We start from the raw sequence: 18,468 nt of genomic DNA, 5'->3' as shown, positions 1-18,468 counted from the left end.
GTAATTTAAATAGCACCCCTGCCCCTAAAGCAGAGCCTTCTAGATTCTATCAAGTGAGTTTTACATGGCTATATTATGTATCACTCAGTGAACTTTGTTACTTATTGTCAGGCATTATTATAAGATTTTAATTTATATCTTTAACATACCATTGATTAAGGGCAAAAAGGTTGAGAAACTGGAAGCAAGTGAGGAGTGTCAGATAGTAATTCTGAAAATTTATCTCAGGATGATCTTTATCCCTCAGTTGCATTCATGTGAGCTAAATTCATACATCAAGATGTCTAGTGAGTTTTAAAAATGTGTCAAAAAGACAAAACATCATGGCTATTTTATCTATAGTGCCTTTGTTTTTGGTACTAAAGACTGAGAAGTGCTTTGTAAGTAAACCCCCAAATTTAGGAAAATAAGATAATTTTCTTTAAACAGTTAAAGAGTTTCAGTCATTAAAGCAGCTTTTGTGCGTTTTTGATGCCATAGCTTAATAGTGAAATGTCCACCGTATTTTATTTGTAGATACACGAATGCCTGCCATGTGCCTACAAATAATAGAACTAACAACTGTTCAGTGAGAATCTACCTTGTGCCTCATAAACATGGGGTCTCTAAACCAAACATTTTCCTTTTAAATTTTGTTGAAAATCATGCATTTTTAATTATTTTAAAATAAGCACTGTATATTTGCTAAATGAAATATCTGTCCTTTGAATATTTTAAAGATTTTAGTGTGATGAACTTTAGAAGTTTTTTACCAGTGTACTGATCTGTCATCTTACTAGGTGGAAAGAAGCTGCAATGAGTATCCTTATTTATAAACTTTTGATGTAAATTGTTTCCATATTCAAATTATTTAATAGTACAAGCAAAAATAGCAAAACTGTTTAAAACACTCCCAGTGGGTACTATGGGATATGTTCCTATGCAAAATGTTGACGAGTCAGAAAAGGTTGGGAAATGTCCTTCTAGAGAAATCAAGAAGACTTATGAATGGCAGAAATGTTGCTTGAACAGGCTGGGAAGGAAATGAGGAGTTGCTGTCCCGCTTTGGCCTGTAAGCAGTTTGGCCTTTGGAGAATATCTGCCTGTAACACAGAGCTCAAGTTCTGTGAAGAAGGTGTTTTTAAAGGGCAGCTTCCATTGGCAGCTAGATTTTGTGCAAAGAACTTCGGCTTTAGTCTAGGCTCTGCCATTAAACCACTTGTGTCTCCTTAGCAAAGAGCTTTTGTGGACTTGATCTTCATTGCAAAAAGGAGACGGACAAGTAACTGAGCAAGCTGTAATTATTGAGGACTTCCATGTGCCTTCAAAGAGGAAGTCGGTTTCGGAGGTAAAGAAGTAGGACCTTGGTGTGTGAGGGTAAGTAACTTGTATAGGCTCACGCAGCTAGGAGGACCAAAGTCCCTTAGCTTTTGCTGCCTCTGGGTCCTTTGTAGGACTCAAGGTGGTTGGTTTCTTTTTACCAATTTAGAGCCGTTTCTGTGGGGAGTTTGAGAAGCATTGGGCCGGAGGTCACATCCCTGTCGCAGGTGATTGTGCTTCCTCTTGGCTGGCATTTAACTGAGTTGTTACATGATACGCATTTCTCTCAAATTCTTTTTATTAATTCATTCATAAAATCTCTAATGGTGATTATAAGCCTGTTTTTTCCTCTTTTTTTGTCTCTGCATTATAGGAATAAGAGCACCTAAAAGCTTTTTTAGGACTGTTATGTATCTGACTAAACTAACTTTGTAAACAATCAGATTGGTATATTGTGATTTGTAATCAGTTTATCCTGTATCTAGCACTGAGCACCTAAAACCCTTGGAATTTTGTAAGTGATGAAGGTGTCTTGATACAACAAACCCCTTTGAACCTTACCTGAGTTTGTGCAAATGAAGTGACTTGGGAAAGCACCTATGGATGGGGCCAGTTCCTGGGGGAACTAATATTGGGATTAGAAGGGTTGGAACTTGCAGACCCTCCCTGTCCCCTGCCTCTGGGGAGGGAGTGGGGCTGGAGATGTGGAGTTCAGTCATGCTAACCTAAGGAAGCCTCTGGAGAAACCCAGAAGGGCTGGGTTTGTGCCCACAAGGAGCTGCTGGGAGATTGCTGCCGCCTCCCCCCCCCCCCCCCCCCACAGTGGAAGCCCCGCCCCCTTTCCACGTGCCTCACCCCATGCATCTCTTCTGTCTGGCTCTTCCTGAGTTACATCCTTTTATAACAAACTGGTAACCTAGTAAAGAAACTGTTAGCCTGCGTTCGGTGAGCTGCTCTAGCAAATGAATTGAACCCAAGGGGATCATGGGAGCCTACAGTCTGTAGCTAGTTGGTAGGAGCTCAGGTGACAATCTGGACTTGCGGTTGGCATCTGAAGTAGGGTGGGACAAATCTCTCCAGGTAGCTCGCGGCAGCATGGAGTTAAATTGTAGGACGGCCAGTTGGTGTCGCCACACATTTGGTGACCAGAAGTATCCAAAGCGCAGTACCATTCGGAGAGTAGTGTGTGTAATGAAAATAGTTTCTCTCCACACAGAACTGCATTGGCAAGTTCAAAGTTCCTATTTTCCAGTTTTTCTTACAGAATTTACTCTTGTATTTAAAGAAATGAAATAGTTTTCTTCACCATTTGTCTGGTGTCATTTGTCAGCTGCTAACAGCATGCAACCAAATACCGGCTGTACCATACACATTTTCTGGAAAGGAAATTTCTTCCCACTGTTGGTTGCCTCAGTCTTCACCCGTTAGGATTATTCAGATAAAGGGCGAGATGTTCGCCTCCTTACCCTGTGTAAAGAGACCTTCTGCGCTGGTGAAAATACCAGTGTTTAACCCTGGACTCCCCAAAGTGCTGTGTTTCCTGGCCCCACAGTCAGAGGCCTAGGTGGTGGGTGCTCGTCCTAGCCTTCTCGTTCTCTCTGCCACATGGAAGTGCTGGGATGGAAGTCTTTTTTCCTGCTTAAAAACCTTTGTGTCGCTGTGGAAATTCCAGGGCGGTAACTGCAGGGATTATATGATGGGTTTCCCTGCAGTTGATGAATTCCTTATAGCATTTCCATAGATATTTGGAGGCTGAAAAAGAGATTTTTTTTCCCCCCAGGGCATTAAATATTAGTGATAAGTGATGTTATAGTCATAAATTAGATCGATAACATATATGTTTGGTGAAACATGCTGAAAAATATCATTCGTTGTAAATGATGCTGTAAGGTTACCTGGTACCTTAATATAGAACCTCAGCAGTATAGTTCTCTTCGTGAGAATCCTTAAGTGTAGGAAAGCCATGGAAATGTCTGTAGCTCCTAACTACCCCTACCTACCTCCTTGACTTCCATCTTGTCCCGAAACTATCATTCTTAGCAAGAAAATGAACTTTAGGGCCGAGACGAGCCAGAGGAGTTTCTGAAGGTCTCGCTCAGTGAAGACTTCTGTTGGTGTCCACAGGTGAAAGCGATGGCACTCGCAGACGTTTTATCCCCCTGTGGTGTACGTGCAGGTGCCGAAACTGCCAGATGATGGTCACTTGGCTTGCAGGATGCCTGGAAATTCTGAGAGGTTCTGCACATGGTTTGGGCTTAGTAGTTTGAACTACCCAGTCCTTTTTTTTTTTTTTTTTTTTTTTTTTCAATTCAGAATTATTAAGATGATGTTTTTAAGTAATCTCTACACCCAAGATGGGGCTGAAACTCACAGCCCCGAGATCAAGAAAGAGTTGCACGCCCCACCGACTGAGCCAGCTGGGTGCCCCAAAGAAAACTTTAATTTCTGAGTGTCACTTTAATCTGTTTTATAAAGTTGAAGCAACTTCTTTACAATATTTATGATAGTTCAATTCTCCAATTGGTTTAAATTTCTGGAACTTTTTTTTTTTAAGTAATCTCTACATTCAGCATGGGGCTCGAACTCATGACCCAGAGATCAAGAGTTGGATGCTCCACTGACTGAGCCAGCCAGGCACCCCCTCCAGTTGGTTTAAATTTAGATGGCTGTTTCTTTTCTAAGACTTGTCTTTGTAAACTGATAGCCTTTTCAGATAAACACAGGAATGCTGGTCTGTAAGCCTCCATGTTGAACTTCGAGTTTAGTTTACTCTTCTGCTAGAGGAGGAGAGTGATCTTATTTTTGTGGAAAATGCATTAGTTTAGGGTCTACTCACATTCGCTGTAACAATCAAGTCACTGTTTTCTATTCAGTCAAGATGCCACGTTACCGTAATTTTTCTGAGCCTTTTAACAGTACTGTGCGTTTTTAGTATTACTTAAACCAGGGCTGCAAATAAGATACGTGTTTTTTGCCCTTATTTCTCTCTCTCCGTAGCCACTGGCTCATCTGTTTCCTCAACACTTGACCACAAATGCTGTTCATGATACTTGCTTATCTGTAGTTGCATGTCCGAGTGGTCTGCTAAAGTTTAGGCACCAAGATGCCTGTTGCAACACGGTGTTTAGATTTTCAGAATGCTCCATAAATTCTGGTTGATAATAGCTCTCATTTCTGGCTTTCCCAGGTCCTTCAAACAGAAGTTGTGGAAGTTTCTTCTGCTAGTGTTTTGCGTGTCGTTTGGGTGGAATGCTCGTGTCCAGCAGTAGTGAGCTTGCATATTTTTGTCATTTTTCTCCTTTTCAGGTACAAGTAGAGGCATCCTAGGAATTGAAAAGGTCCCTGGAACAAGATTTTTATTTTATCTTTCTTTTATGGGAGCAGGGTGAAGTGTGAGTACGTGGGGCATTGGTTGGTAGGACGAGGTGGTTTTAGGTAGCTGGAGGGTCAGAAGAGTGACCGTGACCATTGATGATGCTTTCTTACAGTGGTGAAGGGTAGGACGGACAGATGGGTGAAAATAAGTAATTTCTTTATAATGCATCTTGCTAGACATAGGCCTCTCAAGTGTCAAAATAAGCAATTTCTTTAAAATGCATTTTGTTAGACCTTAGTCACTTAATTTGGCACAGACGAATGCCAAATCTTACCGTTTAGGTTCCATAGTTTGGCAGGGCAAAGTATCCCTCATTAAATATTCGTCACGTGGATTTTTGTTTTTAGTTGCAAGAATGGTGATTTCTAGGCCTTCGTTCTTGTAAGTGTGTCTTTTAGAAGTATGTGATTGGAATATATTGTCCATCCTAGGTGCTTTGCGAGGCAAATGGAAAGGAAGGGATTGTTAGGGTTCTGATTCGTACGGTGTCTGGATATACTTACGGTGGCTGTTCTCAAAGCACGGTCTGTGGACCTCAGAGGGTCTGTGAAGTTACCTTTGTAAAATACTAAAATGTCATTTGCCTCTCTCTTTTCCTTCCGTCCTTTCTTCTTCCTTCCTTCCTTCCTTGTGTTGACATACGCACCTGTGGTGGAGAAGCAATAGTGGGTAAAAACCACGGCACCTTAGAGCTAAACAAAACACCAAAAAACAGTTATAGAGAATGTCAAGTCGCTGATTTTATTAACTCTGATCCTGAGTGTGCATGTTTTAAATATCCTGTTGCACAGGATGGGAACGTGTAAAGTGCTGTGGCCCAAAGTATGCCGGGTCTGGCCTCCAGGACGGCGCTGACGTGATCGAGTTGCAGGCTGCATTGGCCGCTTTTTTCATGGAGAACATTTTTACTTGAAAGAGCGGTTGACAGACAGACTAAGATTATTCAGACAGGTATTTGGCAAACATTTTTCAGGGAGGGGAGCCTGTCCTTCAAGGAGAACAACAACTGTATTTGTCGCCGATGATAATGTTCGACCTTTCAAGCAAAAATTAGAATTTTCGGAAAATGTGTATCTGTCACTGAGCTTGACAGCTTCCCAGTAAATACTTAATAAAAAGACTTTTTTGATGAGCTCAGTGGCTTTACCAAATACGATTTTTGGAAATAGGTCAATTCCTGGAAAATCTGCATGACCCTGTGGACCAATATTTCTCAGATGGGGGATGATGTTAAGGAACTACCACTGCTTATGGAAGAATAGTGTGGTCTTGAGGACAAGTACTTAGGAGGTTGGAACTCAACTAGCTACTTTTTTCATAGGACAATTTAAGTGTAATGAGATCCACAATGACCTCAAGGCTGTTCAGACACTTCCATTTTCTAGCTAAATACCTGTTTGGAAATGGATTTTCTTCATATTCTTCAACCAAAACAGCATTGGAACAGATTGGATGCAGAAGCAGATAAGATCCAGCTGTCTTCTTTTAAGACAGATATTTTAAAAATTGGCAAAAATGTAGAACCATGCACTTGCTGACTTTTTTTTTTTAACAGAAAATAGTTTTTTAATTAAAAGGTGTTATTTCAATTAACATGTAATAAGCTTGCTATTATTTTTAAATGAGTTGATTTTAAGTTATTTATTTTGAGAGAGGGCATGAATGAGGGAGGGGTGGAGAGGGGGAGAGAAAGAATCCCAAGCAGCCCCTACACTGTCAGCATGGAGCCCGACGTGGGCTTGAAACCATGGACTGTGAGATCATGACCTGAGCTGAAGTCAGATGCTCAACCTGCCGAGCCACCCATGTGCCCCAAATGAGTTGGTGGCTTAAAAATTTCTCAGGTTGTAATTTCTTTCTCTCTTTCTTTAATGTTTTTATTTATTTTTGAGAGAGAGCAAGACAGAGTGTGAACAGGGGAGGGACAGAGAGAGAGGGAGACGCAGAATCCGAAGCAGGCTCTAGGCTCTGGGCTGTCAGCACAGAGCCTGACAGGGGGCTCGAACTCACAAACCGTGAGATCATCACCTGAGCTGAAATCAGGTGCTTAACCAGTGAGCCACCCAGGCGCCCCTCAGGTTGTAATTTCTAAGATGCTGGATACCTGCAGTTAGAGAGAGCCCAGATGAACTAAAGGGGTCCTGAGACCAGATGCTTGAGAAGAAAGGTGTGTATGTTTCCTGTGAACCTTCCTGTGAACGGTCCATCATTCTCTCTGCTGGGGACAACCCTGTGAGTAATTAACGTCTCAATCTGCATCATAAGTGCCAAATTCTTTGTCATCTAGATGGCTCACTTAAGGCCTTAACCTCTTTTGATCTGTCCTTTTTCCTTCTCCTGTAAGTACATCTGATTTTTAATTTTAGAATGTCTCTTGGTATCTTTTTTCTGCATTCACATTGCCGTTAACCCAGTCAGAGCACATAGTGCTCTGTTCCTGAATTACTTCAGTGCCCCGGATTTTCCTAATATGTTCTTGGAACTCGAGTGTTAAATGGAATCTGAGAGTTGACTTGACTTTAATTTTGTTTATATATTCCCTGGAGATGTTACAGATTAAAAACTTCTTACGGTAAAACCAAAGCAGAGTTAGAAATTAAATACGGTCAGATGAGCACGTATTTAATGATACTGTTTGGTTAAAACTGAATAGCCAACATTAGAGCTTGTAACAATGCTGTAGCCTCAGGACCAGTTTTACAAATCTGTTTCTTTAATTTGGCTTGATATAACGCTAACGCAGATAATGGATATTTGCATAAATATATTTTATGAAATGGTGTGTTAACTTTTTATTTGTTCGGGATAATCAGACCTAGTAGTTAACCTGAACAGTGGCACCTAGCAATCCTTGAGTGCCGTCTTTAATGTCCGTGGAAAAGCCTATCAGGCTGTGTTGATCGTTGGAGAATTGTAGAGTACTGAAATCTACATCGGATAGATACTTAATCCAATTATTTGGGAATCTCTACCGGGAAATTTACCTTAAGTGTTTTAGCCCAGGTTCCTTTTTTTGTCAGCTGACCACCCCTGTCTTTGGTTTGGGCGCTTTCATAGCACTTAACACTATCTTACATACTAAACATTTCACTTTGTTTTTGATCATTTCCATCCAAGTAGATTTTAAGTTCATGGGGTTGCAGATTTTTGTCTGTTTTGTTTACTGCTAATTCTTCAGTTTCTGTAATAGTACCCGGTATGTGTTAGATGTTCACTGTGTGTTGAATGAGTGAATGTATATTAACACTTCTCTCTGTTCAAATTCTAAACTCAAATGCTCTTTTCTGTGTAATGTGCTTAATGCTGTCTTCGCAGCTGGGGCAAAGATCTGTTTTTCTGGCTGTCTTAAGCACACCTAAACTGGACTTGAATTGTATAGAATCCTTTTGGTTCGTCTGATCAGTGCATGTGTATCAGCACAATTACTTTCCTTGGTTCAGATTCTGTAGTTCTATTAGTGCAGCCTAAATGTGCATTATCTTTTTAAGTAGACATCATCTTAAAGCTTTTATGGAGTTTTTTTTTTTTTCTTCCTTTTAAATTGTTCAAATACAAGGTTATCTTAGTTTTTAAATAGTACAATTATATGTGGGAATCTTCCCCTCAATTTTGTTTGAAGTTAAGGTTTATAAAAGTGCCGGTTGCCCTTGATTACTGCCTGTTCTTTTTAACTTTGTTTTCAAATTAGTTCTAATCATTTTTTTTTGTTGTTTTTCCTATTTAACATTTTACATCGGATTTTAATACTTTTTAGTGTATTTTTCTGTTTATCATTTTTTTTTTTTTTTTTGAGAGACGCTGTGCACTTGCACAGGGGAGGGGCAGAGAGAATCCCAAGCAGGCTCCACACCATGCCCAGCGCAGACCCCTCCCTCGTGGGGCTCAATCCCATGATTGTGAAATCATGACTTGAGCTACCCTGATGTCCCTGTTTAGCATTTTAAAAAGTGAATGTCATTTTGTTTGTGTGTTTAAGGTTTTGTTATTAAGTAATCTCTATACCCCACCCTACATGGGGCTCAAATTTATAATTCTGAGATCGACAGTCACATGTTCCACCAACTGAGCCTGCAGGCTACCCAAAAGTTGATGTCATTAAAAAATTTTTTAAAAAATGTTTTTATTTATTTTTGAGACGGAGAGAGACAGAGCATGAGGAGGGGAGGGGCAGAGAGAGAGGGAGACACAGAATCCAAAGCAGCCTCCAGGCTCTGAGCTGTCAGCACAGCACAGAGCCTGACGTGAGGCTTGAACTCATACACTGTGAGATCATGACCTGAGCTGAAGTCGGATGCTTAACCGACTGAGCCGCCCAGGCATCCAAGTCGATGTCATTTTAAAAGTGAATGTCTTTATATTTGGTTGTTGTAGAACTTAAGTCTCTCTCTGTGTGTGTGTGTGTGTGTGTGTGTGTGTGTGTGTGTGTGTGTGTATTTAAAAAACTTTATTTTGGAATAACTAGATTTCGGTAACCCTGGTACATTTGTCAAGATGTAGAAAGCAACATCAGTATGATACCGTTAATTAAACTAGAGACTTTATTTGGATTTTACCAGTTTTTCCACTGATGTTTGTTTTTTTTCTGTCCCGGGATCCAGGCCAGAGACCATACCACACTGAATGATCTTAGGCCCGCACATCTGTGACGGTTCCTCAGACTCTCCTTGCTTTCAAGTCCTCTTGATAGTTTTGAGGAATATTGGTCAAGTATTTTGCAGAGATGTCCTTTGGTTTGGGTTTGTCTGATTTTTGTTTTTTCTCCTGCTCTAGACTGAGGCTATGGGCTGTGAGGTTTGGGGGAAGAATACCACAGAAGTGACATACCCTTCTCATCACATCGCGTTACATTGTGCATGACGACCGCGTGGCTCATCCCTGATCTTTTAACCATAATCACTTGAGGGTGGTGCCTCCTGGGCTTCTGTGCTGTGACCTTACTGTTTCCCGAGCCATACTCTCCTGTGGCAGCCAGTTACTGAGTCCAGCCCGTGCTCACGGAGAAGGGACCTGAGCTCTCCCTCTCCTGTTACAGAATTATTATTATTTGGAATTCCTTGTAAGGGAGATTTGTCCCTCCCCCGCCCCCCATTAATTTATTAACCACTTATTTCTGTCATGGACTCATGGATACTTATTTTGTTAATTCGGTTACTCTAATCCCATTGTGATTTAGTTTGCTACTCAAGTTCCAGCTTTGGCTGAGCAGGACCGGAACCCAGCCTGAGTAACCCAGCCTGAATCCTTGCGGACGTAACACTCCAGGGGGGCGTGGCCTGAGACGGAGTCTTGACTGGTTTGACTCCGGGCTCCTCGCTCACCGTCTTCCCTTCCTTTCATAGGACACAGGGTCTTTATTTCCCCTCAGGCAGGAGATCTGCTTCTCGGGCAATTAATTTTTGTCTTACCAAGAGTAACATCGACATGTCGCTCTAAATTCTCTTTGTATCTGTCTCCTTCTTACCTACAAATCTTAATTACTGTTAACTTATATTTGAGTTTATTAAAGCAGTGGATTTTTAACTTAGAAAAATAAATGAAATTGGGCCGCCTGGCCGGCTCTTGATCTTGGGGTCGTGAGTTCAAGCCTCAACGTTGGCTGAGAGTTTAACTTGGAAAAAAATAAAATGAATGAAATTGTTAAATGAGACAGCCGCCCTCAAAGCATTTTAAACATAAAAGCACTATTGAAGACTGGCAGGTTTTCAAAATGGGCAATTTTATGGCATTCTTACTCAAGTAAAAAGACATTCTAGTTAGGGAAGGACATCAAGAATATTGCCGTCGTCATATTTAAATTTTGTTAGGTTTGGATTTGACATTATTGAGTCTGGTAGTCCGTAAAGAGTCGAGTTAGTGCTATTAATTTAGTTAGGGAGGATAAGTAGTACATGTAGTTTATTATTTAGTTTTCTTAAGACAAGTAGGAACAGAACCGGGCAAGACTAACTACATGGCTAGTGTCTTGATTCAGCAAATCACTTAGGAATGAAGAACCTTTAAAGAGAGGCATCGGGGGAACGGAAAATGCCTAGGGAACTTCTTTAATTCCTTGTCCTTGACTGAGTAAGGAGGGAGGGGCGGGGATACCATCTTCAGTAAAGGGCCCTCGGCAGGTTGGACCCGGGGGACAGGAATGCTGGTTCTTTGGGCTGTGTGTCCTGTCCCCAGAGAGGTGGAGACGTGTGTCCTGGCATGTCGCAGGGGCTGTACAGACCTGAGGATGGAGGAGGTTCCTTACCACGTGGGCAGCAGAGCCCCACTGTTGTAACTGAGCCCTCTGGTGATGCCCTCACCGTGACCACGAGGAGATGCTCACCAGAACACATCTGTTAATTCGGGCAGGGTTGTGCGCGTACCCTCCACACGAAGAATGTGTCTGAGGCCCCTCTGTCTCACGTGGCAGGAAAACCCGAGCCGAACTGGTTTACGACCCCCCAAAAAAGGAGGGCATTTCTTGGCTCGTGTAACTGAGGTTCTGGAGTTGGTTCGGCAAAGCTCGCCTGGCTCAGGGCGCAGTGAGGTGATGAGAGCCCAGGTCGCGGCTTTGCGTGTCTCTTCCTTTGCCGTTACTGACTCCATTTTTTGCAGGCTCTTTTCAAGCGTGCGGGTTTGCTTCCAGGGTTGTTTGGTAGTGTCCATCCAGGTTCGAGTCTCAGTGGAGGAGTGAGCATTCTTGTCCCCGCTTGGGAGGGAGCCTCCTGAGATTTTCCCTGTGACCAGACCAGTCTGGTCACGTGTCCAGACTGTGTGCCGGGAGCGGTGGGCTGCTGGGAAGGTCCGGAGCAAGTGAGCTGATGCCGGGTGGCAGAACAGCGCCACGTCTGCTCTAGGGGGACAGCTGGATGCCGGGGCTTGTGTTCCGAATATCGGGGTTTGGTTGATTCGTACGATAGCCTCGAGACTATGTAATTTTCCTTGATTTTATTTAACCTATATGTAGGTAGGCTATTCTGTAAGGTTTTGCTCCATTGTATTACGGTTTCGACGGTCTCCTGCCATGATCGGGTCTGTCTTTTGAATTAAAGAATACCTGTTGTTTTGGTTTTACTGCATACGGGTGGAATCCTGTTTTAGTGACGACAGCTGTACTCTCTGTTTTGAATGAGAGAAGCTATTCATATTCTGGATAAAAGTCATATAGTACCATTTCACCTATGGAACTAAACAGATCTGTGAGAAATTCATAAATTGTATGTATTCGCAAATCCTCATCCATTTAGTGCCATGTCATTTTATTTTTTAAAGTTTCAAGTTTATTTATTTTGAGAGAGAAAGAGGGCCCTCAAGCAGGGGAAGGGCAGAGAGAGGGAGAGAGAGAGAATGTCAAGCAGGCTCCGTACTGTGAGTGCATTGCCTGACTCGGGGCTCAAAACCACGAACCGAGAGGTCGTGACCTGAGCCCAAGTCGAGTTGGACGCTCAACGGTCTTAGCCCCCCAGGCACCCTGCCGCGTCATTTTCATACAGGTTTCTTTCTGCTGATGTATGAATATTTGGGACTGTAGCTTAATATTTGCTGGGCTGTGGTGTGGTGGAAAACAGTTGGAAAACCTGATCCGAGGCTGCCACTCGCTGGGAAGGGTGAGGGCCGCCTGACATCTGGAGGCTCACTACTCCGTGTTTCTGCGTGTGTTTGGTGCTGGCGGCCAGCTGTGAGGTACTGATGTTATCCTTAGTTTGGTAAAGATCTTTAAGGCCACGTCAACTTCCTTAGTAAAAAGAATTCCAGAAGCTCCGGGTCGTATGCTCCGGACCTGTTGATGGGTGGGACATCTGGACCATAGGGTCCTAATTGTCTCTGAGACTCATCTCCTTGGGGGTTTCTCCGGACTGGGGCACAGTTCCCGTGCCCCCGCGTGGAAAGTCCTGCCCTTTTCCTACCTGGGCACAGCTGGCCTCTGAGCAGTTCACGGTCAGCATGCGTTAATAGACCTGTTGTTGGCATTTGTTTTAAAATGTACTTGCCAGGCACACAGCCAGGCTCTGCGATTTTACAAATGAATAAAAATGGTTCTTGCTACTGAAGAACTTACAGTGGGGACGTGTTGGATTGAAAAACATGAAAATAGGATTTTAATATGTTGTAAATGCCGTGATAGTGGGAGAGGGTTTATTTTATATAAAACGTTCTTATAAATGGTGCCTTAAATTTTATTACTTTTTAGTGGACCAGCCTGTTTATCCCTGTGCTTTCAAACAGTCCAAACATTTTTAGATTTATTTCTTAGATTGTTATTCAGAGGTCGTGATCCTTGTATTTGGATAATCTCCTGTAAGTGAATTACCATAATTTTACCTATTTCTTCTCTATTGGGCGTATGTACCAGACCATCCTATAGCTTAAAGCCTTCACTGATGTGCTTCTTTATTTGGAAGAGCTGTGTGAAATTTATGAACGTGGAGATTTATCCATACATGCTGTCTTACACAGAGGTTGGTTCCAGAATCAATTTTGAAATGTTCTCTTGTTGATCTTGCAACTTGTACATTTATACCTTTGCTCAGAGAGGCTGTTTTATTGTGACATACTTTATCAGAGATAAAGTTACTAATGGTAGAAATGCCATGGAAGGGATTCCAGACTATTCAACAAGGAGGATTCTCGTTGTGATTGATGGTGATTGATGGAATGATGCCCCTTCACCAGCACATAAAATGTGTACCTTAAAAAAATGAACTGTGGTAGTCCCTGTCTTCACATCAGAAGTGCCATGTTCTGCTGGAACTTTCCTCAGGTGCAGGGGTGCTACCTCCAAGGACCAAGAGTTTGTCAAGGCAGCAGATGGGGTAGTCGTGATGAGTTTATGAGCTAATGAAGCAAGATAATCCCTTTTTATCTGATGGCTTTCCCTTCTAGTTCCTAGGCCTTTGAAGTGCCGTAAGTCTGAAAAGGATTTGCACGGAGTTACCTGAGCTCATCTGTTAACTGGCAGATAGGAAAGCAAACGATTGCCACCAAGTTATTTCTTAAATAAAGCCCCAGTATCTTCCTGCCTTTGGTGTCTTTCTGCTCTGCCTCAGCATCTTCTGTCTTCCACACTGTGTGCTTTGCCTCAAAGATGGGGTCGCCCTCCTGAGTGCAGTCTTCTGGGGTTTAGGGCTGTTATCTTTGCTCTACGTCAGCAGCCCAAAGGTGAGGTCACACTATCCTTTTCACGTTATCTCTGTGGCCTCCTCCAGCTGACTTCTCTCAAGTTCTGAAGCCTGTTTATTCTCCTCATTCCCTCAGTGCCTGTAATATGGGGTCCTCAGCTAGTCTGGTGACCATCTTTGCTCATGGGGCCTGCCCGCTGGCCTTCCCGCCTTCAGAGTCCCGTATCTAGCTGTCCTCTGCTCATACCTTAGGGTCCCTTCCGATTTCTCTTGGCCTTTTGAAATCCAGCCCAACTTTGAAGGTTGAGTTGTCACCTTTGTTGCCCCTTACCCCCCCCCCCCCCCTTTTTCCTGTAAGTCTCAGTGTGTTTTCTTCTTTTCGGCCTTGTTGGGTGGGACCTAAGTTCCCTAAGGGCAAGTTCTGTGTCTTTGTGTAGTCACCGTCTGGCCTATCTAGTCTATCGAGCGCTTGTCTTGCCCCTCTTTCAGCCTGAGAAATCCACACATCTGCTTTCTTTGTCATCGGTGGGTGACTCTTCTGACAGAAAGTTACCCGCTGACCTTTGGGCTCCCTGCCTTCCTGCAAATCTTGTCTCCTTAGGCGCTTTCTCTTTGCCCGAGGGCTTTCTCCGACGGGAAGTGAAGCCCTGCTCAGTTGTCAGTTGCTCAATCCGGGGCGTCACCCCCTCCTGTACTTCAGTCTTCCCCGAGTTTTCGGTAGTTCTTGTTCCTTTTCTCTCCTCACCAGTGTGGTCTCAGGAGCCGCCCTCACCTCTGGTGCCCAGACCGTGTTGCAGCCCCCCAACCTCCTCTCTGCTGGTCTGCTGCTCTGCTGCTCTGTGCAAAATGTCAGTCTCCCTCGCCCCTTTTATTTATTCTGGCTTTCCTTTGCTCTTAGATAAACTAAAGCAAACGTCCTTCGTGTGACGGCTTTGCACCTTGCACCATCTGACAGAGAACTGTCCTAATCTTTTGAAGATACAAGTATGATTTTCTATTTATTTATATTTAATTTTTTCACAAGTTTGATTTTAATACTTTGAGAAGCAGACGTTCTGGTTTAGACTTAAAACGGGGACTCTGTGTTACGACTTCGGCATCTGGGGAATGATGGGCTGTCCCCACATGCAAACATAATTGCTTCCTAGAGCCCGCAACTACAGATAAGGTGGAAGAATTTACTCGGCATTTGCTGCATTTTTTGTTTGCTGGCCGGGACATCCCTCGTGTGAGTAGAGGTGGCACAGGGGGCAAAAGTACAGACTTTTCTCCCTGTGCTGAAGGTGAGAAGCCTGGTGAATTAAAAGCGTGCGGGGAGAATGCTTGAGTTTGCACCAGACGATGTACTGTGTACTTCCTACTGTGAGTGCTGTGTGTCTATTTTGCTGTTTCAGATTTCTCTTTTTCAGTTACATTCTTCATTTATGCCTGTAGCTGCTAATTTAATGATCAAAAACTTAAAGTATGTGTCTGTTTTTTTGCTCCAGAAGTCTCATAGACTAAAACCCAGCTTGTTCGAGTATTTCTGTAATAGAGTTATTTCCGTAATGGGGTCGATCACGTTTCTGTAAGACGGTTGTCCTTTGGGAGTAGAGAACCTTTGTAACTCAAAACGCCTCTTAAAAGTTGTATTAAGTAAACGTTTAAACTTTGAATGAAATGTTTTACATTTAACCCTACAGAACGAATGAACACCCCCCCTTCTTGGAAGTATCAACAGTGTCATGTATTATTTACTTTGTTTGTTAGTTTGCTGGGGATTGAAACGCAAGTGATCATGTTCAGGCTGGTTAGATTAGTGATTTTAATATGAAACCATTGCTTTTAGAATAATCATGGGCCAGACTGGGAAGAAATCTGAGAAGGGACCGGTTTGTTGGCGCAAGCGTGTAAAATCAGAGTACATGCGGCTGCGGCAGCTCAAGAGGTTCAGGCGGGCTGACGAAGTTAAGGTACAGCTTTATCTTTTGTGCGGTGCACCTACGGTTAAGGGTCGTTCCCCCTCCCCGCCCCCCAAAGAGAAGTTTCAATTTGCAAAGGGTCCATTTTCAGCCAAGGTCATGTTTATAGTAAAGATAAACGAAGGCTTGGAAGCCAAGGGCCTTGATCTGTCTTAATTAGCATAAAGATTGTACCAGGCACCGTAATGATAATGGAAAGATTGTAATCTAATGGCTGTTCAATCTGCTTAGAAATCACTGTCTTTTTAGTGTATCTTTTGTATTGCATGTGTAGACTCCGGACCCCCATACAAAGGAATGTGTTTCATGGTTTTGTGTTTCTAAAGTCATTGTGATTTCATTTTTATATCATGTTGACAAAATAATAGGTGTGGTGTGTTTGTGTTACTCGAATGTGGGGAAACTACAGTTTAGTGTAAAATCTATATGTTTGCAGGAATGCTCCTGATATTTTTGAGAAATCACTAGATTTTAACCTGCTTTGGAGATACTACCAATTTTCTAACAATGAACAATTTCTCTTCTCCTCTCCTCCATTTTTTTAAAGAGTATGTTTAGTTCCAATCGTCAGAAAATTTTGGAAAGAACGGAAATCTTAAACCAAGAATGGAAACAGCGAAGGATACAGCCTGTCCACATCCTGACTTCTGTGAGCTCATTGCGCGGGACCAGGGAGGTTGGTTAACTCACGCACTGGAGTGATTATCAGTGCATTCTGGTTTTTGCTGTTGGAATGTTGGCTGGTTATTGATAGGAAGTCACTCACTTCTGGAAGTCCATCTGTTCACTGCTATTTCTTTTTAATGTGCAACTAACTGTTGGTGGCTGCCTTAGGTAACACTGCGAGCTACTCCTGTAAGAGAGCTGTAGCGTTTAGAATATATTTTCACTGTCACCAGGTAGATTCGTAGATTTTTATAGGATTGTTGATTTTAAAAAGTTTTTAAACTAAATACTCTTTAATGTCCTCATCAGATCACTATTTAGAGCAAGGCTTTCTGACTCGTAGTTATCTTTCTTTCTGCCCCTTAGTGTGAATTAGCCATGCTACAAGAAATGTTTCCCTTTCATGCATATTCACGCACTAAGAAAGTTATTTGTTATTGGAACATTTTGTTCAAATTCTAAGGCTCTCTAAGAATTTTTAAATTCAGTGTTGAGAGATCAGAAGTCCTTTTATATAGCATTTTCTAAATCAAGAAAGTAGATCTTAATCCTATTTTCAAAGGAAGGTAATAAACGTATGGCAGATTTTATAGTTAAATGACACATAAAACACAGTGGCAGCAAAATGAGAAGAAAATGGCAGAAGCTTAAAAACTATAGAACCCAGTCAGTAGGGTTTTATGCAAAGCATTTTGGTTTAAGTACCTGTTTTATATAGGAGAAGATGGCATAGGAGGTGGAATGCTATTTGAAAGGGCATCAAAACAGAAGGAAGAAAGCGCTTTGGAGTTTATGAAGTTACACCGTGCAGTGGGTAATTGTTTATCTGAATGTCTAGACATGGAAAAAGCATCTAGACAGTGGGCTCTGTTCAGTGAGGTTATGATATTTATGAAATATTGTAATCAAGAATTTGCTACCGCGTGAGACCTGTTGAGATTGTGACACGCTGGCTTCAGAGCAACTTGTCGGTGCTGTCACAGTAGCCCAGTCCTAGTGACTGGGTCACGGTGTGGTGGTCTCGGTGGTGACACATGACTTGGAATGATTCTTAGTCATTTATTCATTTTGCCAGGTGACCCCTCTTTAAAGCCTGGGCTCGCAGTTGTGTAGGTAAATATCATATGCTGCTAACACCTTCCGCACCATCTGGGATAGGTCAGGGCCCGTGTGTTAGGGGTAAATGACTTTTATTCATATATTAAGGGTGGAAGGAATTCGTTTCTATGCTAGTCAGAATGTTCTCAAAAGGAATAAGGATGGGGCTTCTAAGTAATTATGTGAAAGTTTTGTCTGGTGACCTTTTGGAAATTTTGAGGTAAAGGAAAAAGAAACCTTGTTCCTTCTCCCCAGAGGAATAGATCTTAGACATCTGGAGGAGGAAGTAGAGACACGGAGTACATGCTTTTTGCCACCCATTGCAAATCTCAAAATGCTACCAAAAGTCCAGCTTTTATTCATAAGTAAAAGTTGATGGCAGTAATGATTTCTGACCCAGTGCTGGGTACTCTGCACACGTGAACCTCATTTAATGTTTGTGATGGTCATCGTATGCTCCCCACCCACCCCATGAGGACACTGAGCCTTGGAAGACTTCAGTCAGTTTGCTTGCTCTAATGATCTGATGTGGGCCTAGAAGAGTACACTTTGCTCAGACACGTTAAAAAAGGAGTCACGTTCGCCGTTTATGTCCACGTTGAATTGTTCATGATGTAACCTTAAGTACAGATTATTCAAATGAATACTTATTGATTGAATTTTGCTTTTAATTTTGTCAAATGGAGATAAATTATTGAGTGTAAAGATATCTAACTTTTTAATGTGAGTTTATAGGAGAAATTGTAGAAGTTAGCATTTTAATAGAACAAAATTCTTTTCTAAACTTAGTGCCCCATGCAGGTTGAGGAAAAACCATTTTCACAAAATAGGATGATGGGAAAGGAGGAAAATCACCCCCAGCCTCAGGAACTCTGTTTTTGTTGCCTGGAACTCTGACCCGGTCAAATCTGTTAGTTTTCGAGCTACTCTTGAGAGCTGATTCTGCTTCAAATGATTCATCTTTTACTTCCCCTTT

At 42.3% G+C, this 18,468-nt stretch overlaps 1 protein-coding gene across 13 annotated transcripts in view; it reads left to right on the top strand.

The window, feature by feature from the left end:
* Window positions 1–18,468, top strand: part of EZH2 (enhancer of zeste 2 polycomb repressive complex 2 subunit) — a 63,771-nt gene that overhangs the window by 7,880 nt on the left and 37,423 nt on the right. For 4 of the 13 annotated variants that reach the window (XM_078438213.2, XM_078438173.2, XM_078438183.2 and 1 more), the window contains exons 2-3: window positions 15,596–15,719; window positions 16,276–16,404. The exons of 1 other annotated variant lie outside the window; for it this stretch is intronic. In XM_078438213.2, coding sequence (XP_078294339.1) covers window positions 15,603–15,719; window positions 16,276–16,404 — 246 coding nt within the window. In that variant the 5' untranslated portion in view covers window positions 15,596–15,602. Of the gene's footprint in view, window positions 1–12,906; window positions 13,108–14,648; window positions 14,752–15,595; window positions 15,720–16,275; window positions 16,405–18,468 lie in introns of those variants that run through there. 8 more of the 13 variants (XM_078438222.2, XM_078438200.2, XM_078438228.1 and 5 more) reach the window with 5 other exon arrangements.

This window comes from Panthera onca, chromosome A2 (genome assembly GCF_046562875.1).
Source record: "Panthera onca isolate mPanOnc1 chromosome A2, mPanOnc1 haplotype 2, whole genome shotgun sequence".
Lineage (NCBI taxonomy): Eukaryota > Metazoa > Chordata > Mammalia > Carnivora > Felidae > Panthera > Panthera onca.
Note: the sequence above shows the minus strand (reverse complement) of the source record. Positions and strands in the feature narration are given on the sequence as shown.